General features: G+C 38.7%; 1 protein-coding gene across 1 annotated transcript in view; it reads right to left on the reverse strand.

Annotated features, from left to right (window-relative positions):
- Positions 1-645: 645 nt before the first annotated feature.
- The window catches only part of cspg4 (chondroitin sulfate proteoglycan 4), an 87,629-nt gene continuing 62,143 nt past the window's right edge, over positions 646-26,131 (reverse strand). Inside the window, exons 5-10 of the mRNA XM_079809319.1 lie at positions 12,696-12,872; positions 9,997-10,195; positions 7,384-7,515; positions 7,021-7,181; positions 6,515-6,698; positions 646-5,558 (exon numbers count right to left, since the gene is read on the reverse strand). Coding sequence (XP_079665445.1) covers positions 3,766-5,558; positions 6,515-6,698; positions 7,021-7,181; positions 7,384-7,515; positions 9,997-10,195; positions 12,696-12,872 — 2,646 coding nt within the window. The 3' untranslated portion in view covers positions 646-3,765. The remainder of the gene's footprint in view (positions 5,559-6,514; positions 6,699-7,020; positions 7,182-7,383; positions 7,516-9,996; positions 10,196-12,695; positions 12,873-26,131) is intronic.

The following is a 26,131-nucleotide window of genomic DNA, read 5'->3' on the forward strand; positions in this document are numbered from 1 at the left end:
TAACTACAATCCAGAGAGAAGCAGTCTTTCGGTAAACATTTAAGGAATAGAAAATGAAAACTTTACTCATCCTCAGGTTGATCCAAACACGTAAGACTTTCTATCCTCCGTGGAACACACAAAAAAATGTATTTATCAAAATGTTAAGGCTGCTTTTTCCATTCCAACAGTGTCTAGCACACCCAAAAAGTACCATAAAAGCATATTAATTCAATTTAAGTGATACAACGTTTTGAAGAACTGTAAGGTTGGGTCAGTATTAAAAAATGTTGGTGAACTATTCCCTTAGCCGCACTCATATGCAATCAAATGACAGATTTCTGTAAACCCTAGACATCATTTTGTAAAACGTGTATGCTCAAACACTTTCACCCAACCATGCCACAACATTTTCCTGTAGTTAAACCTAAAACAAAAGTTGTGTGAACTGAACTGTGGAAAACAGACGCCGCAGACGCCTGAGGAATAATCGCCTCATATCTTCCCTGCAGCCAATCAGAACACAGCGTGAATAAAGCCACTGCTGACTCGCTTCCTGTCCGTGGCTGCAGCTCTGGAGGAGAAAACGTTTACATTTTCTTCAGTGCCTGTAATCAGTGCAGTGGATGAAAGCATTTACGGACAAAACAAATACGACATACGGAGTAGAAAAGATAGATTTATAGAAAAATAACTAAAAGCATTCAGGCTGTTCGTATTACTTTCGCGCGACTGATACAATGATTAGTAAACACGAATTCTCATTTACACTCTTGATCCATAAAATTTTGCAGCACTGGTTATGTGTCAAAAGTGAGCAGTATACATACTGTACTTGAGCAGGCATGATACGATTTGGCACTATAGCACCATAATCTGACAGAACTAAAGGCACACGTTTAATCTGTCCACCTCTATACTCCATTGACAACACTATGACTGTATTGTAATACTCCGTCTGACCTGTAGAGGACAGCAAAGAGTTGTTGACCTCTGTGATTTCTCTGCCTTGAAGTACAAAGAATAAGTTGCTTAGACAGCTAAAGATATCTTTATACTCTTTCAAATGAGTTGTACCTGCTGAGTACCTTCTGACTTCCTCACATACTCATTGTTTCCACCTTCATCAGAGTTTTTCCTACATTTTCCACCTTCTTTGGGTAGTTCTTTAAAACAAGATACAGCCCATCTATGGCTGCGTCCACAAACTTAAAAATGCTGCCTTCGGAGGACACCTTCCAAGGTAGGAAGGCATCAAGGCACGCCCAATGTTAGCTTAACTTCCTGTCTCCTGATATACCTTCATCCGATTGATTTTTGATAGATGTATCCTTCGCTGCCTTTTATATCCCACAATCCTGTGCTTTCCATTCTGTGACAAAAATAATAAAGGTGGCGTCTGTTGGTGGTCAGTTTGTGTGTAAATGTGTGTAAATTTCCACTTCTGATGTTTTTTCTAGCGAGAAATTACTGTAGTCATTAAAGGGGTCCTATTATGCCCTTTTACTAAGTTTTGATTTTGTTTTTGGGGTGTTCTAGAATATGTAATTATCCATGATTGTTAAAAAAACGCATTATTTTTCACATATTTTACACTATACAGCACCTTTCTCCCCAGTCGACTCAAACGCGCCGATTTCGATGAAGCCCCTCCTTCCGAAATACGAAATGTGCTGTGATTGGTTAGCTGGCCCAGTGTGCTGTGATTGGCAACGCTTAGCACATGTTCGAGAAATGTCCCATCCCTCCATAACTGCGAGTTGTTCCCTAGTGTGAATATTACGGATGCCGTCAATTTCAAACCAATTGCATCGTCCAGAACGGATTTCATGCACGGAATATGCAAGCACAGATTTCACAGGACATTTCAGAGTGGTATTTTTTTTGTAATTTACTTATACATTATAGATACAATGTTATCCACCATTTAATCGTGAAATTTGTCGGAAAACTAAGGTAATACAGTAGTCGATCACAAAACATGGCTAATTTTCCTAAGGAGCGGTGTACCGTCTTACAAAAGCGAGAGCTTACATAAGCAACAGAAAACAAGCTGTTCTCCATATAATGTGCAGCGCACAGATAAACGCTGTGGTTATAATGTTCAGGAACAGTTTAAAATAAATTTTAACCACTCTCGTCAGCCTTAGGAAGGCCAAACAAATGAGTTTCTTTGACGTAGCAGCAGCTCAGCCAGGCCCCGTCTCCGTTTTTGTGTATTCTGTGGGCGGGGATTATTAAAATGAGTCACATTACGACTTTATAAGATCTGGAAAAATCGTGTTGTAGTCCAAACGAGTGGTTCGTTGTAGCTCTTGGAAAGTGGATTCTGTTAAATAAATGATCTCCCTTTGGACCAGTGGACTTTGAGCTTTGTAACCTTGCAGGTCTTTTTTATGCTCAAACAGCAACATTACACACTATCTAAAGTTGAAAAAGTGGAAAAGCATAATAGGACCCCTTTAAATATTTGATTATTTATCGCCAAAGCTCGCTCTATTTTGCTTTAGATTACGCCGTCTGTCCGAAATAAATTTTGTGAGGTACCTTCGTGCGCAAACTCTGCCTACAAAGTCATTGCCTGATAAGGCAGCAAGGCAACAAGTCAGCTGCCTACATTTTCGGATGCAGCCTATGAGTGTTTGTTGACACCTAGTGCACCCATCAATAAGTGCCTCAAAATTGCGCAGACCCCGCTGAAAACAGAAAACCAAAGCATCCTTTCAGCTTAAGAATATTATGAATATTATGCTGTCAGTTACCACAGAAAAAAAGATCTTAAAAAGCACTTGCAATGGGATTCTATGGGGTAATGTATTCCAAAGGGTTTAAAATCGGATTTCTTTTTGTGAAACTACGTATTGTATATTAACTGTTATCCGAGCAGCAAAGTTGTCTAAATCAATGTTTCCCAACTCTGTTTCTAGAGGCACACCTAATCAACTGATTAGAAACTTCACAATCTAAAATAAATTGTTCAGATAAGGGAGCCTTCCAAAATGGGTACCGTCGGTGCGCATCCAGGCCTTTTGCGGTGGGACTACATTTCTAGCAGATGAATTTACAGCGTAAGTCAGAGTTTACAAGCTTTACACGGTCTTAACTGATTGAATAACTTTTCGCAGATAAGGTTAGTAAGTAATTTTTGCACAGCAGTCTCATGTTAATGTAGAAAGCTGAAATCTTGTTTATACACCTCTGTGCGTATTTTAATGTTTATCCCGGTGCAACAACTTGCCCCATAGACTTCCACTATAAGTGCATGACTTTTTGTTATTTTCTCAGGGATATCAACATCATGTAACAGAGCTAGCTTAACTTGTATTGAACTCAGAACATTTCTTGAAACAAGTGATCACAAAGGTGCCAAATTGTCAGAGCAATTTTAAATCTCACAATGTGTCACAAAAGCTGGGAAAAAAACGCACATATATTGATCAGTGTGTAAAAGCAACTCAAACACATAACATAAACGTAAATAACACTGACAAATAAGATCTTAACCCATTTACTGCCTATACATACAATGAATTGCTCAAACATATGTTATGTTCTTGTCCAAAAGTACCTTAAAAATCGGTTAATTCAGCCTCAGCTGAAAAATGATCATGTGACTATTAGATCATCAGCACCCACACAGATCTGGTTATGCCATCTAAGAAACCATAAACTCAGATTTGTGCTGGACTTTAATTCATAAGCATCAATAATGGCAAGGAAACTGTATAACACTGACTGGAATGATTCAAGGCCTTGAAAACACAAGTGTCCGGTCGCCAACCCATCTCAAACCCAGTACTGGTTCTTTTTCAGTGCTGGGTTTGTTGTCCGACAGTGCTGTATCAACTCAGGATCTGCCCCTTTGGAGTCCATGTTTGACATGGGGATGTTGTTCGCGGGATCGGTTTTCCTGAAAGTCTCCTGACTCACTTCACCATTCTTAGGCTTTGCCGCCACTGTTTGGACGTTGTGCTTCCCCGTTTTGTTGCGTCGGACCAAGTAGTATGCCAGTAGTGCGGCCAGGAGCATGAGTAGGAGGATGACAAGGATGGGAATAAGGATAGCCCACAGCGTGTTACGTCTAGACACCACAGGAGTGGCTACAGTGCTGCCAGAAACCACGTCACCATCTCCTCTCCACCTGGGCTCGTGTTGAACAGTTTCCTTGTCGGGAATGGACACCTGTGGAAATTTGAGCAGTGTGGCGCCATAAACTCTAGACGGGTCGTATGGAACAATGTGGAAGGGCAAGACACACTCTGCGGGAGGAACGCCGTGCGCCTTTAGGAGGAAGCGTGCTTCATCTTGACTTTGACCCCCAGTTGTGTTTAAGATCTCCAGAGCTACCCGTTCTTCATCCAGGTCTCGTTGTGTGAAGGAGCTCACTGGTTGGCCATCATCCAGCCCACCCCTCTTGATGAACCGAGCTCCTTGAGGTTGTTGGATTATGCTGAAGGTTGGAGAGCTTCTGGTCTTGTTGGCCAGAGGTGTAGCGTCCAACAACTTTCTGTCGACAAGTACAGTAGCCCCCTTGGGGAGCAGGGGATTCTGGGCCACCTTTGCCAGTGGTTTCACGGTAATGTTGAGGACTGAGGACACGTTTGCAGCCCTGCTTCGGGCCACAAAGGCCACGCTATCTCTCGGTGAGGTGGACTTCACGAAACGGACACTTACTCTTCCCTGTTTAATCTGCTTCTGTGTGAAAGCAGAGGTGGGCTGTCTGTCCACCATTACAGCTGCATACTTTGGGACGTTGGTAATCTTATAGAGTACCTCCTCCTCAACGGGACCTCCAGTGGAGGTGCTCAGCATGTCCTCAGTGATTAGTGTCTCATCATCTCCCTGCTTTACGTGGATCTCCGGAGCTTTGTTCAGTATCAGAGACCTGGCCAGGATCCCGATATGCAGTGTGTGTGGGTCCGTTTGGTGTTTCCCATCAGATACTATAAATTCCATGAAGCCATCAGACAGACTTCCATCGCTGACGAAAGCAATCCGCCCATTGTTGATGTCTTCCTGGCTGAACTGGTTGATCCGGTCTCCAGAGTCAGTGTAGATGAGATATCCGTTAGCTGGACTCTTGGAGATGGTGAATCGGACCTCGTCCGGTGTGCTGTCCTGGTCGACTGTGTTGAGGTAGTTTTTGGAGATGATGGTCGTGGAACCCTGTAGCGCTTCTAGAAGCATGTCCAAGCTTGCGAGTTCTGGTGGGTTGGAGTCTCGCCGTCTGATGGACATCAGGAAGATCTCCTCCAGAACCACGGCACCGGGCTGAACTTGCGGGGTGCGGCCACTAGGGTTTAGATGGACACGGAAAGAGAAGCTATCAGAAGATGCTCCAGAGTCACCGTGATAGTACTCCAGATCACCACGTGACACATCGTCCTGCAGGAAATGGGGAGCGTCACGGGGCAGGTCGGAGCCCCCGAGAGTGAGTCGTCCATGAACAGGGAACCGTCGAACTTCGTAGACGATGTCCTGCCCTTTCCGCTTCTGCTCAGGCAAACTGGCAAGCAGGTTAGAGGCATCCAAAACAGATTTGTCGATCACTTTAGACTGACCCTGCACCACGGACACACCTGCAATACATTAACAAAACACCAAAAGACAAATCATTTACTAACATTTAATTTTCAGAACTGTGGTCTAGTGGTTAACTAAAGCCGTGTTTCCACCTAAATTATCCCGCTGGATTTTGTCCTCTGCTTATAAGCTTAATAAAGCCTGTTGCATTTTTTAAACTTCATTGTTGATTCAAATAGCAAACAACTCTTACCGCACGCACTGCAACAGACTTTTAAAAATGGTGGTTGGAGTCAACCAATCAGCATGTTCAGTTCCCAAGTCCCACCCCCGAAAGTTCCTGAACTTTGAAAAAGTACTTCCTCGCGAGCAGGAACTTTCTGAGGGGAACATTTTTACCCGGAACTTCATTTAGACACTGGTCCCTGCGGTCGAAACACACAGAGTACCTCCACTAGTCCCTAGTAGTTCCTGGGGAAAGTCCTGGTAGAAACGCGGCTATACAAAAGAGTTCCTCAAATACGGCCCAGCAGAATCTAGCTCAAACCGTGATCAACCTCACCTACCTGTAATTTATTTTCTAGCAACTCACAAGACCTTGTTTAGCTTGCCTTGGTGTCTTGGGATTGGAGCTAAACTCTGCAAAGAAGTGGCCTTTCAATATTTGAGGAAACCTGGCATACAAGCTCCAACCACATTGACCCTTGGTGCTCATGCAGAACATGCAAGTTTAAATGCAGCCTGCAATGTGTCCTAATCCTGTTCCCAACTAGGGTTGCAAAGTTTTTTCTAGAAACTTTAGAATGTTTGGAAACTTTTCAGAATCTTTGGAAACTTTCCAGGATCTTTTGAAAATTTTCGTAAACGTTTGGAAATTTGCCAGAAATGTTCAGCCCGTTTGCAACCCTATTCCCAACACATTTGCCAATAATTTCACAGTCTTCTGTTCAATTTTGTACCAAATGATAAAAGGCACCTGCATCAAACCCCAATTAATTTAATTGGCAGTTACCTTTGTTCTTCCAGAGCTGAGAAGAGACGTTTCGATTGGCAGCATAGTATGAGACAGTGACTGGCAGGGTGTGATGCAGCTCTGCTGCTGGAGGCACTGTAAGGGCCAGCTCAACAGAATCTTTCAGGACCCAGAAGGGCTCAGACGGCATCTGATGCTCATAATACACAGCACCTGCATCCAACTGAACACACAAGAGGAAGAAATACAAATAATAATTGGCCACATCCTATAACACAGTCTGCAAAACAGCCAAAAATAGACAGACCATAATTATAGCAATAAATTAGATTCAACAAGCAAAAGCCTGACTGTAATGAGAGCATATTGTTGCCCTTTACTGTCCGCTAATATGATTTACTGATACAATGGTGCCCTCTTGTGTTCAACGATGGAATTACATTGGAAAAGGCTTTATTGACAGCATATTTAGGGATTTATTAGGGCTGTATGTGCTTCTGTTTTCCTCTCCAAGTACATGTTCACAAATATACAACTTTATTGACCTCATTCTGTGTGAATTTGGTGATCTTCTCAAACTGTCCAAGCTGGTTAGGTTTGATTATTCGTCCCAGGCGAGGAGGTTTCACCAGGGAGTATGTGATTTCATCACCGTCTTCACTTGTTATAGCCCGCAAAATATCTCCACTGATCACTTGCCTTGTGCCTGACAAACATCAAACAAATCATATCACTTCACTGATTCCTTCAAAAAAACTCATTTTAGCAGCTATAATTGATCTATTTGGTTAAGATTACAGACTGTTCATGATGAGGAAAATTAAAATATCTCTCGGCCAGTAAAGATATTTCCTTTGGCCCAGAGAAAGACAGTGTTTAGTTTTAAGCTTGGGATGTGTGAAGCCCACCTGGGAAGACCATGAGTTGTCCCTCCGTTTCCATGGAGATGGTGAGCTGTCTTGCCTTGACAGCAAAGTGGTAGAGAGGTGAAGTGTGTTCTCCATCAGTCACAGTGAAGCTGAACCCACCCGATTCGGAGCCTGAGATCAGACACAAGCAATCATATTCACTACATCATGTTACACTCATACAATAAGGCTAGGTGTTGCAAGGTGTTTTGAGTGACAAACTGCTTCTGTTGAAGCTGTGAGCCTGCATTATTTCAACTTAGTGGAATTCGTGGTGAAAAACTACATTACCCATGATGCTGTGCAAAATTCCACCAATCAGTGGAAAACTAGCTCTTTAGAAAACGGCAACCTCCCCCAGTTTCTCTTGAAGTCAATACAGAAGTGACTTAAACTGCAATACATCGACTGGCCACTAGGGACAGGCTTCAGAATGGAGCAGAATCTCATTGAGCCCCATGTTAAAATGCCCAACTTTACAGCAGAAGAACACGTTTACAGCCTGGTACAAATTGTGGTTTTGGTCTATACGGCTAATTTTGCCCTTCGTGACAACTGTGAGGGGGGTGATTTTTTTTATAACTCATTCGTTTACATTATATAAAGCCTTAAAGTTCTGCATAATTAAGGACGTGGCCATTTTAAGTGACAGGTGGATTGCCGTTTGTCTGCTGTCTGTTAGCATCACGTCACTTCAGCTCCAGCCTCGTCCCGCCTCTCCCTTTTCTGTTATCCAGGAGTGACGTGCTGACAAGATGGCAACGACCAACTTCAAAACTGCTCTTCAGAATCCTATGGGTGACGTCACGGACACTACGTCCATATTTTTTACAGTCTATGCTCTTTTGCCAAAATAGCCCCGCCCACTCCCATGAAGCACTGCAAATGTTGAACCGAGTCCGTCCCCCTTCACTCTGAAAATACACATATATGCATATTTTGCAATAAACTTAAATTATATCGTTTCTCTAGGTATAATCAACATTTTTAAATGCGCAATTTTATATTTCTCCATCATTTTTTATTGAATTATGCTGTTTGCAATGCTTCATGGGATTGTAGTTCTTAAGGTCCTTTCACACTGGACGCGATTTTGACGCGCGAATAATTCGCGCGATGGTTTTATTTTTTGATCAGCTGTTTGTGTAATGAGAGCTTCCACACTGAACGCGAATGTGATGCGGCGGAAAAACTTGTATTTTTTTTGTTTCGATGTCGATTTTTTTTGGTGACGAAATGTCCAGTTGATGTCACTAGCCATTCAATCAACATTAACCTTTGCCAGGTATCGCATTTCTCACGAGATTACAGCTGTAGTTGTGTTTACAGCTGTACAGATGCAGCTGTGTTTGCCCACTATAGGCTACAGATTATGATATTATAATCAATACGTTGATTTTTTTTCTAACCTAATTGTGTCCGCGACTATAGAAGGTGAATGTGTTTCCGTCAGTACGACTGTGGCACTTAAATGTTTACATTGTGACTCAACTGGAAACATAGTTGGAAACAGAGCTGCTCCGGATCGATTGGTTCCTGAAGTGTGTTTGTCTCGTCAGATGCGGTGCTACTGTCTCTGGAGGAGCTCCTCAAATTGACCCACGGACATTTGAAAGTAAGTGTGGAACCGGCCATGATAAAGTTTTAGCTCCTGGGGCCAGTTGCATATACTTAGCCATTATGTTTAGACTGTGTCTTAAGAACTAATTTGACACACTAGCAATTAGTCAAGAGGTTATCAGTCTAACTTTTCTGATTCAAATTAGACCAATCTAACTTTTTATGTAACTGACTTTAAAAAGTTAAGAACAGTCTTGAAGAAAAAAATAGATGACTAACTTTTAAGACTAGTCTAAGCAGTTTATGCAACCGGCCCCTGTACAAGATTAGCATAGCTACTCCCCTTCAGACTCTCTGTTCTTTAAGACTGGGTGCACCCAAAACCTTCTTCTCTGTCTTTTAAAGAAAATGAAAAGCTCATCTCCACTGAATGATGAAGTGTCCGTGTTTTCTCAGCTGTCGCCGCAAATGTTTTGGAATGTTGGAGGTCTGAAACGTCGCAAACTCGCGTCACGGCTGATGTGAATGGTTTTGACGCGAACTATTCGCACACGAAATATTCGCTTTTTCCGCTTCGCTTTTTCGTTACGCGTCCGGTGTGAAAGGGCCTTTACTCTCACTAAAACCGTTAATGAGACAGTCTTGTATCTTTGTCTGATTTCCAAATACTTTTTTGTCAACGTTTGTAATGTTATGATTCACCTCATAGTGCTTTAACGAAGACTTTAAAAAAAAAATCCTATGGGAGAAATGAATGGAAAAAATACTTCCGGAACCGGCGCTGCTGTAAAAGTGGGATGGGCACCGTTGCACTCTATAGTTTTTTGTTGCGTGCTGCAACTCTATATGATTGTTAAGATGTTCTGAGTAGTTTTAAGCATGCAAGCGATATGTAAGCATGTTTCTATGTGGCCGCTAAGTCATTTTGAGGCCCAAAGTCTCTTTTCTGGTCCATCCTCAGACGGCCTACTCGTTTCTCTTTAGTAGCTGATATTTTATTCTGTTTTCAAAGGTTTTAAAGGACACAATTCAGAGAAATTGAAGGCAACCCACCCTTATGAATGAATAAAACCTCTCCATTATTAATCTGAGACTGGGTGAAACTGTCCACACTCTCATCTGGAGACACTTTTAAGGCAACAATCCCATTGCTGGGCATCTCGATAGAATACACCAACTCCTCCGGAGGGGTGTCCAGATCATCGCTGCTCAGTATATTGGCTGTGATTTCAGACTCCTCACCGGCTAAGAGCTGAAAGGAGAGAGCACACACACAGACAAAGAGAGATAAACAAACCAATAAACAAGATAGAACAACTAAACTGTTGTTTTCAGAGGTGTCTAACTGTCTGGAGTTGTTGGGATGTGAAAGAGGCAGTTATGTCTCCTCTGATGCAGCTCTAATGGATGTGTAATGGACAAGTTGCTGAAAGGCATTCTTAAATGATCAAATTCAGCTGGGAGAGTGCAGGGCTGCCACACATCAACACACATTTATCTGTTCCTGAACGCTTTCACTGCCTCCATCTAGCGCTCTCCTGAGAGACCGAGTGTAGAAGAGGAAGGAAAAACTGGAATTGAGTACATGGCAGTGCCCTGGAACAGAAAGGTCCACAAGCTCATTATCATTTAGTAATCTAGTTTTAACATAATGTGACCTTTAAGATTTAAGTGCATGTAAAATAATCTCCTCTCTTCCTGCGAGTGCTATTTAATGGAGGATAATGCAGTGTCATTACCAGGGTAAATATTAGTCATACCAGAGAACTCTCTGTACTGCCTCCTGGTGACCGTTCAAAGACCTTTACATCATTTTCTGTGGAGAATGTGCACGGGCTTCCACTAGATGGTAGCACTACACCAGAGTACAGCACAACTGAAGTTTATGAAACAAATATCTCCCAAATTGGGCTGGAAATTGCTGTTTCTTCATACTCAATATTTAATAGATGTAACATGGATCAGAAGCTGCATGGCAAATCAAATCCCAGCATGCTGTGCTGAGGTCCGCTTTGATGGGAAACAGCAATCTCTCTCTGATTGGACGGGTGTGTCTGATATATTACTGTGCGTTTGTGTGTGTGTGTGTGTGTGTGTGTGTGTGTGGATGAATCTCACTAAAGTTTCATATTTCATACCAAAAACCAAAAATACATTTAAAACGAAGCTATTTTAGGACATTAGTATTTTTTATGGAAATTATTGCAACAAAATGCAAATGCAAAAAAAAAAGCATATTCTCATTGCTGTAATGTGAAAATAATGATTATTTCAAATGGTACTTTTAAAAAGTGACCCACTTAAGATTTTTTTCCACATTACAGTGATGTATATATATTGCTTGTATATGTGCGATTCTGAAATGCATAACATGTACAAATCAATTAAATTGTAATGTAGATGCTTTTTCTGTGAAGCTGCTTTGAAATGATATGTATCGTGAAAAGCGCTATACAAATAAATTTGAATTTAATTGAATATATATATATATATATATATTTTGCATTACACTGAGGATTAATTTTATTTGTATCAAAATAAAATTATAATTATAAATAATTATATTTATAATTGTAAAAATGCAAATGAGACTCGCATTAAGTTTTGGGAATTGTGCTTAAATGGTTTGAAAAAAAGTGCATATTTATATTTCCTGCAAACAGAATAAATTAAAATTAGGGCTGTCAAAAGATTAATCGCCATTAATCGCATCCAAAATAAAAGTTTGTGTTTACATAATATATGTGTGTGTACTCTGTTAATTATTATTTATATATAAATACACACACATTCATGTATATATTTAAGAAATATTTGCATGTATATACTGTATATACATTTATATAATCTATAATATATATAAATATATATGTTTTATATATACAAATAATATTTTTTTCTTAAATATATACATGCTTGTGTGTGTATTTATATATAAATAATAATTAACAGAGTACACACACATATATTATGTAAACACAAACTTTTATTTTGGATGCGATTAATCGCGATTAATCTTTTGACAGCCCTAATTAAAATATAATTTGAATAGAATTTATGTATTTATCTATTATTTATTTATATAATCATATTTACGTTTATTTATATTAGTGCTGTCAAATAAATTAATCTTGATTAAGTTAGTTTGTAAATGTATTGTCTATGTTAGAATGTGATTAATCGCGATTAATAGATTTGACAGCACTAATTTATAATTATATATATTTTTTCTTTTGATTTGGGGGTGAAATATGATCCAATCATTATTTTTTGAATGAGTTATGACCAATTATGAGTGCGTGCCTTAGACCCTGTGCTAGCAAATTGTGTTTACAATTTTGGAAAGAGCATGTCTGAATTTGGATCTTCTCTGTTATTATCATCAGTAAACATTGAAAATTGAGGTGTCCTGGATTAAAGCATGTCTGATACAGAGACAGACTGAGAGAAAGGGAACCATCCGCATGTGGAAAAACACACATATCATTATTTCACATTTTGCGGGAGTCAAACGGCATCTCTGATTGGTCGGCTTTCCCTCCAGCCCAGAAGCTGAATTCCTGCCACCGTCATGGTTTTCCAAAAATATGAGTTTCCAGGGCGACCAGAAACCACAGACAGCATTGAGCGAGCACTGAATGACACTCTGTGTTCCAGCGGAGGGAGTCGCTCTGAATTTTCCGACTACGTCTCTGTTCTAGAAGCTTCATTAATGTTTAAAACAGGGAACTTGGGTAGGCTACTCGGCGTACCTCCAGTCCAGTGTTGCGTTGGATGCGGGGCGGTTCGTCGTTCACAGGGAGGACGGTGACGCCGACTTTCAGGGATGCACTCCGGCGGGTGATGTCAAAAGCAGACGCCATGAGAGTGAAACTGTCTTCTGTGGTCTCACTGCTGTCGTGGTAGTAGTACACCTGTCCCTGTTGTACCTGAGGATACACACGATACACAACAGATATCAGAAATCCAATCACTCACACCTAATCCTTTTTTCTGACCATTAGAGCATTTCAGGTTTTACCGTGGCTTTATTTTGTCATTTTCCAAGTGAGGGGACAATAAAAATGCCTTTTTAAAATTCAGTGGATGTAGTTTTCCTCCAAAAAGATCAAGTAAACTTAAAGGGATAGTTCACCCAAAATTAAATATTCTCATTTACTCACCTTCATGCCATACCTGACATATATAACTTTCTCTCTTCAGATAAACACACATTTTTAGGAAAATAATCCATCTCTGTGAGTCCATTTAATGCAAGTAAATGTGAAACCACACACAACAATCGTGACAGGAATCCATATGACCCCAGTGGATGAATAAATGACTTCTGAGTATTAGTAGACTGTTAGGTTAGAATTAGTGTTAGTACAATAAGTTTGTCTGTTGAGGGAGCATCAACAATAAAGTGTTAGCAGATATTAAACAGACAGTCTCCTAATACTCTAATGAGAGTAAGTTGACAAGTAGTTGCAAAGTTACTTGTAGTCAGTAGAATGTCTGTTGTAGTCGTAAAGTTACTTGTAGTCAGTAGAATGTCTGTTGTAGTTGTAAAGGTACTTGTAGTCAGTAGAATGTCTGTTGTAGTTGTAAAGGTACTTGTAGTCAGTAGAATGTCTGTTGTAGTTGTAAAGGTACTTGTTGTCAGTAGAATGTCTGTTGTAGTTGTAAAGGTACTTGTAGTCAGTAGAATGTCTGTTGTAGTTGTAAAGGTACTTGTAGTCAGTAGAATGTCTGTTGTAGTTGTAAAGGTACTTGTAGTCAGTAGAATGTCTGTTGTAGTTGTAAATGTACTTGTTGTCAGTAGAATGCCTGTTGTAGTTGTAAAGGTACTTGTAGTCAGTAGAATGTCTGTTGTAGTCGTAAAGGTACTTGTAGTCAGTAGAATGCCTGTTGTAGTCGTAAAGGTACTTGTAGTCAGAAGAATGTCTGTTGTAGTTGTAAAGGTACTTGTAGTCAGTAGAATGTCTGTTGTAGTTGTAAAGGTACTTGTAGTCAGTAGAATGTCTGTTGTAGTTGTAAAGGTACTTGTAGTCAGTAGAATGTCTATTGTAGTTGTAAAGTTACTTGTAGTCAGTAGAATGTCTGTTGTAGTTGTAAATGTACTTGTTGTCAGTAGAATGCCTGTTGTAGTTGTAAAGGTACTTGTAGTCAGTAGAATGTCTGTTGTAGTTGTAAAGTTACTTGTAGTCAGTAGAATGTCTGTTGTAGTTGTAAAGGTACTTGTAGTCAGTAGAATGTCTGTTGTAGTTGTAAAGGTACTTGTTGTCAGTAGAATGTCTGTTGTAGTCGTAAAGGTACTTGTAGTCAGTAGAATGTCTGTTGTAGTTGTAAAGGTACTTGTAGTCAGTAGAATGTCTGTTGTAGTTGTAAAGGTACTTGTAGTCAGTAGAATGTCTGTTGTAGTTGTAAAGGTACTTGTAGTCAGTAGAATGTCTATTGTAGTTGTAAAGGTACTTGTAGTCTGTAGAATGTCTATTGTAGTTGTAAAGGTACTTGTAGTCAGTAGAATGTCTGTTGTAGTTGTAAATGTACTTGTAGTCAGTAGAATGTCTGTTGAAGTTGTAAATGTACTTGTAGTCAGTGGAATGTCTATTGTAGTTGTAAAGTTACTTGTAGTCAGTAGAATGTATGTTGTAGTTGTAAATGTACTTGTAGTCAGTAGAATGTCTATTGTAGTTGTAAAGGTACTTGTAGTCAATAGAATGTCTGCTGGGGAGCATCAATATAAGGTGTTAGCAGATATTAAACAGAGTCTACTAATATTCTAATGAGTGTTAGTTGACATGTAGTTGTAAAGTTACTTGTAGTCAGTATTCAATTCAATTTCTGTTGGGGACCATGAAAAATAAAGTGTTATATAATTTTTCTTACACACACATATAATTTCCGTCAGAAGACATTGATTCATCCACTGGGTTGTATGGATTACCGTCATGATCGCGGTGTGTGTGGTTTTTCAAACTTCAACCGAGCGACAGTCATTCACTTGCATTATATGGACTCACAGAGATGGATTATTTTCCTATCTTCATTTGTGTTTATCTGAAGAGAAATGAGTAAGTGATGATAGAATTTTCATTTTGGGCGAACTATCCCTTTAAATAAATAAAACAAAAATCAATTTTGGTAACTGTAGTTCCTGTTTTCAGGATTGTTTCATGTTGCTAATCTTTGTTTGTTTTCCTGTAATTCTTTGCCATTTTTATTTATAATATAGAAATTATGGAGGAAAGGGTATTAGAAAAATGCATTCAAATCACATTAACCACAAATAAATGTCACAAGTCGGACTCAAGCATATGTTCAAGCATGTGCTCCAACCAGTAATCCACAACTCCAACATTTTCTATGTATAAAATTAACATGGTTGTGAATAATAAAGCTGTTCTACCATGCAGACAGCAAACAAGCCGTTTCTCATCTGGTTTCATCACATAATTAAATGTACATCCATCATGCTAAAACTGGATTTAACATGGGTGGTCAGATGCACCTTTTAAACAAAGTGCAGATTTAGTCAAACAAACATAATGCAAAACTCCAGGAAGCCCCACAGCTGCGAGTGTGTAAAGTATGTTAGTGTGTCCGGTGCAGGAGGTCAGACGTCTGCCGTTTGTCATATGCTGTACAGATTTTAACCCACTCCAGATGATCAGAACCTAAAGGCATTTATACAAACTATACTAACCTTAACAACTACACTTCCATGACCACAAACATTCACATTTTCTTTAGAAAACATACAAATATAGCTGCATTAGAATTGTTGGGGGTAATATTTTCATCAGTACGAGCACCACAGCTCAAAGTGTCAGACCTAGCTACAGATAATGCTAACCACATTTTTAGCTAAGAAAAGCTGTGCTTTCTGCCATTGTTTAGTCTGCATAGTCTCATGTTTGTCAGGAAATCCATAACTTATGGCCACTGTTTACTGAAGTTGTCATTTGTATTAGAGGTGAAATGTTTTTATGTAATAATCTTAGCTTATTTTTGGCCTTCTCACCATTTTTATTGTTATTTAGATGAGGGATTAAAAGGAGACAGAAGACAGGAAACCATGGGGAGAAAATCACTAGCTGGATTCAAATCGCATTAGCCATATGAGCAATAAACTGCACAAATACACTTCTGTTAATAAGTATTTTTGATGTTCTGTCTTTTTTTGTTTTATTTTCCATTTAATATATATAATTTACGAATTAATCACAAATTTTTCTTATTAATCGTGAATAACCACACATAATATTTTTAATAAATATTTCTATATTGTAATAATTTCACATTAAATATCCAAATTCATGCACGAACTACACAAATAGGGTATATTTTAACTATTTGTTTAACAACATCTTTTTCACTAAGTACTATGATTTTTACTACTTTGATTTTTCTCAATTTCTGGGGATGGAATGAGTAATTATGACCATTTAATATTAGAGTATTATTGAAAACGATCATTTTAAACATTTCATATCTGTCCTCATAAGCCATGTTTACATTTTAAAACCCATGTCATTATACACATTTGTGTCCTCATAAACCACACACACACACACACACACACACACACACACACACACACACACACACACACACACACACACACACACACACACACACACACACACACACACACACACACACACACACACACACACACACACACACACACACACACACACACACGCAAACACTGACAGAAAAAAAGAAAGTCATACAGCTTTAGAATCACATGAGGGTGAGTAATGATGGGTGGACTATCCCTTTGATATGATTAATATTAATATCAGTTTGATTTTAAGTACATTTTATGTACAATTTGATTTACTGATACTTTTACCGATGTTTTAAGGATTTTTAGATGTTTCAACTGGAAAACGAGTAAACAGACGAATTAACTTCGCAAGAAGACATTTTTGCAGTGTATGGCTTAATGTGTCACAGCATGTATGCTAACCGTCAAGTTACAAGCACTGAGAAAACAGAAGCGTTTGTAGATAAAACCTGAGCTTCATTTAGTTTCTGGTGCTGTTTAGTCAGTAAATCGTTGTGTTTGCCAGGAAATCAATGCTGTTAGCGACTGTTTACAGAAGATGTCAATTTTCTAACACTGGTGAAATGTTTCAGGTAGCATCTTAGTGGCTGAGAATCTTTATTTATTCTTTTCCTAACATTTTTGCCATTTTAGTAATAATATAGTAGAGAAAGGAGAGGAAATGAGAGGGGAAAGTGGGAACAAAAGAAACAGGAAACGTCACGACTTGCCTGTATGAATACCACAGCCCATTGTTTGAGAGTGTGTGTGCTAATGCTAATCATATTGTTGACGTCAAAGGTCTTGAGTCGAATTAAATTCTATGTGTGTGGGCAGCAAATTCATCCATCACTAGGTAGAATCAAGTCAAATTGATCACATTGCCATTTGCATCAGACGTTCAGCCCACGATATGTGGGCGTGACGTCTGTCTGAGGCTGAGACTACCCAGCTCCTGGGTCAGACATAACAACCCAGGGGTTATTTATCGCTGGCTTTTCGCGACCTCTTGAGGAGAGAGCATTGCAGCTCCGTCAAATTGGTGCATGTGTTTGGTAAAATACAGGTTTGTGTTCATTTATTTTATCTATAAATTCGTTATATAAATACTTAAGATGTAAAATATGTTCTCAGAACTGTACGCTGATTGTTTATGGACTGGTTATGGAGTCAGTCACAGCATATTTCAGCTACGAGAGAAACGCAGGGCAGCGGTCTGAAGTTAGAAGTTCCCCTGCTGATCGTGATACAAGCTCCGGCGCGAGATCCAGCGCCGTTAAGGTGGACACGGGACAACAGAGACTGGCCGAATACACTTGAATTACTTCTAAATGTTTCATTTTTACTTTGAATATTTGTTAAAGGGTAACTCAACCCCTGGTCAGAGCCTAACTCCACCCACTGGCAATATTTGAAAAATGCTGGAAAAATGGGCAGAGCCCAGCTGCGACAGAGGGGACGAACCGAGGGCGGGGCTTAGCGGGGGCGTGTATAGGACCAAGTATAGGTCTCTGCAGGATAGTAATAGGAGTTACTAGATCAGTGGGTGAGGCTATAAACAGAGGGCGTTTTTCACTGCGTTACCTGATTTGCCCAAGTCACAGTGTGGGTAGGGTTTAGGGGTGGGGTCGGGTGAAGGGAATATGCACCCATCAGTTTGAAAACACCCACAAATTTAGAAACGCCCACTTTTGTTCCACAGAGACCTCATACTCCCTGAGACCCGCAGTGACGGATTGATTGACAGCTGTCAGACTCGCAAAGATGGAAAGTGACGACAGTAGATTTGCAACAGAGCGGTCATTCGAAGCAGAGGACTTTTCTTCCCCACCTTCACCTGAATTTTCCTGAATTTTCAATTCGAGTCGCTGGCTCAAACTGCGACGATGCTAGCGAAGCAGCAGCGCAAAAGAGAATGGGACCACTGACCTAATCTATGAACAGTCAAATACTTACTGAATGCCAGTAAAAATAGATCAGATACATGCAATGTATTTTCATTCAAATGAACTGAATCAATAGGCAGTGCAGGACCAATAAGTTCAAACCTAATAGCTTATTATAAACAGATTTCCTCAAATAAAAGGAAAACAATATCTACGCCAGCACGTTACGGTATTGTTGTTCGTTACCACGGCAACCACTTGCGTGTCAGGGTTTGAAAGCGCGTCTCATGTATGAAAAGTATCTGTACACGTGACGGGCGGCAAAAATATCGCAAGAAAAGCCTGATGTGTACTGACAACTGCATTATTTAACCGTATTTTCTTCATTACAATGTTAAAGCATGTGTCAAGTGAGTTTCATTCATAATGTTTTACTTCATGTAACATGAGAGTTAATTCTGGAGTGAAGCCGTTCTCATGTGATCAATGCGGGCGTGGTGAGCTCGTGCCAGGGGCGTGGGGAGTGAGCCGTTGGAACAAGTATCAACATACTTGTCACGATGGCACACAACGTCCAATAGGAAAATTCAACTGCAGTAGCCACTGTTCAAGACTCAGACGTTTTTACACCATATATTGTAGAAATAAAACACTTTATACCCAAATGTCGAAACATTTACTTGAATCAATGAACAGCACCAATAAAGGCCCAGTCTTGCAGATCATTAACTAAAAAAAGTTGTTTTAGGGTTTAGTTACCCTTTAAACAAGCTTAAATGTAGGCAATATGTATTTAAGGTGCACTATGTAAAAATTTTTCAGTAAAATATCTAAAAACCACAAGGCCAGTGTTATATATTTTGTAAAGTTGAGTACTTACAATATCCCAAATGTTTCCAACTATTTGTAAATCGTGAAAAAAATTGCTATTTTAACCAAGGACGGAGTCACCTGTCGATTGCGTCATATCTGTGTTACCCTCGGTTTCCGGATTTATTTTGCAGAAACGCTTTACTCTCACTGCAGTGTGAACAAGTGTCATAGCAGCTGCCGAGCGAACGCACAGAGTAACGTCATAACATCATTCTCAACACACTCAGATGTGTCTAATATGATAAACAGAGCTGCGTTACCTCATACTCATGACCGGAAGTGGTGCCGGCGACTGTGTCATAATAAAAGTCCCGCTGCTCGCGAGGCGTGTGTTGTGTTCATCTTATTAACAATCGCTCCAGCGGTTCCTCAGCTCCACAACACTCGGTCCTGCTCTGCTTCATATTACAGTAACGTTAATAATCGCATCCATGAACATGATTTCTTTCCAGATTCTTTTCCACCGGCTGTGAGGTGAAGACCACATGTCCTACGATTCTGCGCTCAAACTTGCCGTCATCAAACTACCCCTTTGTTTTGAGCAGGCGACCTCTAGTGGACGGAAAAGTTACATAGTGCACCTTTAAAAAATGAAAAAGTAATGAAGTATATAGGCTATGAAAAAAAAAAGTTACCATTACAGTAAAAATGAATCAACCCATAATGCGGGGTTAAAATGAACAACCCTTGCTGTGAAAAATTAACCCAACGTGTGTTCTGTTTTATATTTACCCAACCCTTGGGTTAAAAACAACTCAAATTGGGTTGTTTTTAACCCAGTGTTTTTAGTGTATAATGTACAATTTGATTTACTATATAAAGTAATATAGCCACTTGTTGTCCAATGTGAAATCATTGTCCTCAAGGAAAAAGGTCAAAGCTCTGAATGAAGCAAAGCAAAGCTGTTTCACTTTATCCTGCTGTTTAGTCTGTAAATCGCTGTATTAATTGTTGGCGACTATCTACATAAGAAGTTTTGTAGCAGAGGAGAAATGTATTCCAGATTGTTTCATCATGAGATGCTAATATTCTTCCTCTCTCTTTCTTTTTGAAGCCCTGAGCTGTTTTGAGATGTTTTCATCTCAATGCGTTGTGAATGTTTGCTACTATACGCTGCACCGTAAGCTATCATTACAATCTGTGACCGCCGGTACGCAAACCAACCGCTGACTCCACAACACAGAATAAAGAAACTCCACATTCGGCCAGTAATGAGTATGACGCATACGTCTTTCATTTAGGAACAATTCCGCTTTGGTTCCATTCCTGAGCAGTAGTTTTGTTCCATATGGTGTGTATTAGCCGTGTTTCAGAAAGCATTGCATAACCGAAGAAAGGAAATGTAGAGTGCAGAACTGCGAGAGCCAGAACGGTTAAGACATCGTGTATTAAGATGTAGAGTGGAGCGTCTGCACACAATGAAGTTATTCTGACAGCTGGACTAAAGCCACCACAAGACATTGATTCTGAACTTCAATTTCAATCTGTCCTCCATCTGTGATCTCTCTCCCTCGCTCTCATCCCGTCCTTCTATCTCTGATCTGAGAGCTATGTTCATTGCATAAGATATCTGTCAATCTAACACCATTCATGTCCAATCGCTGACAGGAATATTCAGTGTTATTTTCAACTTCAGACCTTCAAAATGTCAACGCTGCTGTTTTCAATAACAATAAAAGCATAGGCCTACGTGATCTGCTTTGTCATTTTGAGTCGCTTAGTTTATGACAGAAAAAACAGTCAAAGTCAAATTGCACATTTATACTCCAAACCATTGTTTAGATTGAATTATTTAAATATTGTCTCTCATAATTTTTTTTGTTGAAAATGGCCTCTAAAAATTCCAGGGAACTTAGGAAAATTAATGTATCTGTAATATGATCATGCATGCTCAATTTATAAAAGAAAAACTAAACCATTCATTTGACATGTTATTTTGAAGCCTACATCTGTTCTCTGTTAGCGGACTCTTTGCAAAGTTCGCATTGGCTATATAGTCATGATTGTTTCATTTATTGTTTAAAAGCAAACATCTAATAGCCTACTGTATAAGCGACACTGGACAATTGGATAGAATAATATTATTTCTCGCTATATACGTGAAATTGACTGAAATGAAATATTTTCTTTTCTTTATGTGACCTGCTTAGTCATTTTGAGTCGCTTAGCTTTTGACAGAAAAAAACTGTCAAAGTCAAATTGTACATTTATACTCCAAACCATTGTTTAGATTGAATTATTTAAATATTGTCTATCATCATCATTTTTATTTATTTATTTTTTAGAAAATGGCCTCTTAAAAAAAAATATTTGACAGAATTAGAATATTTAATCAAACATACAGTATATTTAAGGTGCACTATGTAACTTGTCCGTCCGCTAGAGGTCGCCTATTCAAAACAAAGGCGTAGTTTGATGACGCCAAGTTTGAGCGCAGAATCTTGGGACATGTGGTCTTCACCTCACAGCCGGTGGAAAAGAATCGGGATAGGACTCGGGCAGAAATCATGTTTATGGATGAGATTATTAACGTTACTGTAGTATGAAGCAGAGCAGGAGCAAGTGTTGTGGAGCTGAGCAATGCCGCTGGAGCGATTGTTAATAAGATGAATGCAACACATGCCTCGCGAGCAGTGGGACTTTTATTATGACACAGTCTCCAGCGGGACTTTTATTATGACACAGTCTCCAGCGGGACTTTTATTATGACACAGTCGCCAGCGCCACTTCCGCTTTTCCGGTCATGAGTATGAGGTAACGCAGCTCTGATTATCATATTAGACACATCTGAGTGTGTTGAAAATGATGTTATGACGTTACTCTGTGCGTTTGCTCGGCGGCTGCTATGACACCATAGTAAGAGTAAGGCGTTTCTGCAAAATAAAACCGGAAACTGAGGGTAACGCAGATATGACGCCATTGACAGGCGACTCCCTCACACGTTCCGGTTCCTCGGTTAAAATAGCAGTTTTCTCATGATTTACAAATAGTTGGAAACATTTGGGATATTGTAAGTACTCAACTGAACAAAATTTATAACACTGGCCTTGTGGTTTTTGGATATTTTACAGATTATTTTTTTACATAGTGCACCTTTAAATAATTATCATTAATAAATTAATTAAATATAATACATATTGTGCATATATTTAAAATAAATAAATAAATACATAAAAAAAAAGTCTAGTATAAATATTAGTGCTGTCAAATGATTAATCGCGATTAATCGCATCCAAAATAAAAGTTTGTTTACATAATATATATGTGTGTACTGTGTAGAATTATTATGTATATTTGAATACACACTCATTCATGTATATATTTAAGAAATATGTGCATGTATATACTGTAGATATATTTATATAATTTATATTATATATAAATATAAAAAAATATTTTACATGCATGTGCGTGTATTCAAATATACATAATAATTATACACAGTACACATACACACACATATATATATATTATCTAAACACAAACATTTATTTTGTATTCGATTAATCGCGATACAAATTCCAGGCAATTAAAAAAATTTTTTTTTGACAGAATTGGCATATTTAATCAAATATACATTAAATAATTATCATTAATAATCAATTTAATATAATACATATTGTACAAATATTTAAAATAAATACATACATACATTTCAACTTTTTTCCCAGTATAATTATCTAAAAAAATTGTAATCAAGATACATATACTTAGACAAAATTGCTATTTTTTAATTAAGTGAATATATACTTTAAGGAAAAACAAGTTTATTTTTCTTACCTCAGTGGCTCATAATTGTTCTTCTAATCACTTAATTTTGATAATATTTTCCGGAAACATGACTTTATATCTTATGTCATTTTGCTTTTTAAGTACAGGGAGTGCAGATTTATTAGGCACGTTGATTTTCTGATCATATTTTTTTTCCAGGCACATTTGACCAATTCCAAACCACAGTAATCCTAATAACTACTATTGATTTAGTATTTAATAATGTATAAGTGATATATAATTGTTCATGAAGGCTGGAAATGAAAATCACCTTATATTCAGGTGTGCAGAATTATTAGGCATGTTTTCTTTTACAGATAAATTGAGCCAAAAAGATTTAACTCAGACTGAAAAGTCAAAAAGTATTAAATGCCCATGAGAAGGATGCAATACTAATGCAATACTAGACATTGCAGTTAAGGCATGACCATTGGACAGTGAAATGCTCGTTGGGTCAGCAGGGTCAGACAAAAACAGGTGGTGAAGAAAAGACACCTGTTAACCGCAAAAGAATTAAGAATTAAGGTGAAGAATTTAGGGTGAAACCATCAGGAACCCTTTAGTCTCCAGCGCCACCATTTTCCAGAGCTGCAACCTACCTGGAGTCTCCAGAAGTGCAAGGTGTCAGGATCTCAGAGACTTCAGTTAGGTAAAGAATCCTAAAAAATGACCCCCACTAGATAAGAATCACAAGCTGAAGTGTTGTAAAATACATGAAGAAGGTTTTTTATAGGCTTTATGGACAGATAGGTTGAGAGTAGGGTTGGGAACCGAGAACCGGTTCTTATGCAGAACCGAAACTGATTTTTGAAAAATACCAGAACCGCGCGAAATTCCTAAGTTTCGGTTCCGAAAACGGTTCTGGTGCAATGTGTGTGCGAAGCGCTGGAAGCGTATCCTTTCATAGCGAGTGACAGCCAGTGTTGCCAACTCCGTGATTTTCCCGCTTTCCCGTTTTCCACTGTTGCCGCGGGCTGTGTTTCATGTCCGCGGGTTGAAACGATTGTGCAATTGTGCGGGTTTTGTTGTGAAAACCTGGCAACCCTGGCTCACCTCATCATGAATATTAATTACGTTGCCTGCCGCTTCCAGGAGGGCAACGCAGTTCAGCACTGAAAGCCCTCGCGCTACACATTTACGGTTTTGCGTCAGATATTTTCTCGTTGACCACCAGCATAGCGAAGAGAAAGTCACAAGTATGGATTCATTTCCAAAGAATGAATGATAATGAAGCAAAATGTAACACGTGAAAAGTTAATAACATGCAAAGGAGGCTGCACTAGCAATTTGACAAAACATTTGCTACAGCACAGAGTGCCACAGGCTTATACCAGATTTATAGTGAAAGGTCTATATATATAGCCTATATATATATATATATATATATATATATATATATATATATATATATATATATATATATATATATATATATATATATATATATATATATTTGTCAACCGTTGAGTCACCATGGTTTAGGTAAGCGTTTAGGCACAATTAGGCTACCTTTGTAATGCTGAATTGCAATTTATTATTTACAAGTTCACTGAATAACTGAATTACTATTAAATTAATATATAACTAATTAATAAATATAACTAATAAATATAATTTATAACTTGGTTTTATTCAGAGACAGAGAGATAAAATGTAATAAGACAATTTCAGAGGTGTTCATTTGAAAAAAAATGTGTTGCAAGAATGGCTTAATTAATACTGTAATATATGTACAGTACAGGACTTTTTTGACATTGCCAACCTGTAAATAAATTTTAGAGCAAGTAATAAACACAAAATGGATTGTTTGAGTTGCGTATTGTGCCTTTTTCCTTTACCACTATTTGTTTAATAATTTTAATGGAACCGGAATCGGAACCGGAATCGTTAGGCGGAACCGGAACCGGAACCGGAACCGGAAAATTTCTCACGATTCCCAACCCTAGTTGAGAGTGACTCTTGAAGGACCAGCACCACATCCTCTAGTACCACTGTTTGAAGAATTCATCTGCCAGAATCTGGCAGTACGTTTTGGGAGTTCATTTTTAGTCCATCTCTGCAAAACGGACTTCAGGATGGACTAAAATGAACTCCCAAAACGTACTGCCAGATTCTGGAAGATGAATTCTTCAAACAGTGGTACTAGAGGATGTGGTGCTGGTCCTTCAAGAGTCATTCTCAACCTATAAAACCTATAAAGCCTATAAAAAAGCAGGCTTCATGTATTTTACAACACTTCAGGTTATGATTCTTATTTAGTGGGGGTCATTTTTTAGGATTCTTTACCTAACTGAAGTCTCTGAGATCCTGACACCTTGCACTTCTGGAGACTCCAGGTAGGTTGCAGCTCTGGAAAATGGTGGCGCTGGAGACTAAAGGGTTCCTGATGGTTTCACCCTTAATTCTTCACCTTAATTCTTAATTCTTTTGCAGTTAACAGGTGTCTTTTCTTCACCACATGTTTTTGTCAGATCCTGCTGACCCAACGAGCATTTCACTGTCCAATGGTCATGCCTTAACTGCAATGTCTAGTATTGCATTAGTATTGCATCCTTCTCATGGGCATTTAATAATTTTTGACTTTTCAGTCTGAGTTAAATCTCTTTTTTGGCTCAATTTATCTGTAAAAGAAAACATGCCTAATAATTCTGCACACCTGAATATAAGGTGTTTTTCATTTCCAGCCTTCATGAACAATTATATATCACTTATACATTATTAAAAACTAAATTAATAGTAGTTATTAGGATTACTGTGGTTTGGAATTGGTCAAATGTGCCTGGAAAAAAAATATGATCAGAAAATCAACGTGCCTAATAATTCTGCACTCCCTGTAAATGTTTAGATACTTCACTGAAAAGCAAGACAAAAATACAGAGTAAGAACCTAATTTTTGGCAGCATACAAGCTGTTTTATTGACGTTTATCACAGTATGGAAGACAGAGATCTTTCAACAAACCCTGTGATGTTCCTGCTACAACCTGTAGTGAAGATGCTAATCTCGCACACACACACACACACACACACACACACACACACACACACACACACACACACACACACACACACACACACACACACACACACACACACACACACACACACACACACACACACACA

The sequence above is a fragment of the Gobio gobio genome, assembly GCF_949357685.1.
Source record: "Gobio gobio genome assembly, chromosome: 25".
NCBI lineage: Eukaryota > Metazoa > Chordata > Actinopteri > Cypriniformes > Gobionidae > Gobio > Gobio gobio.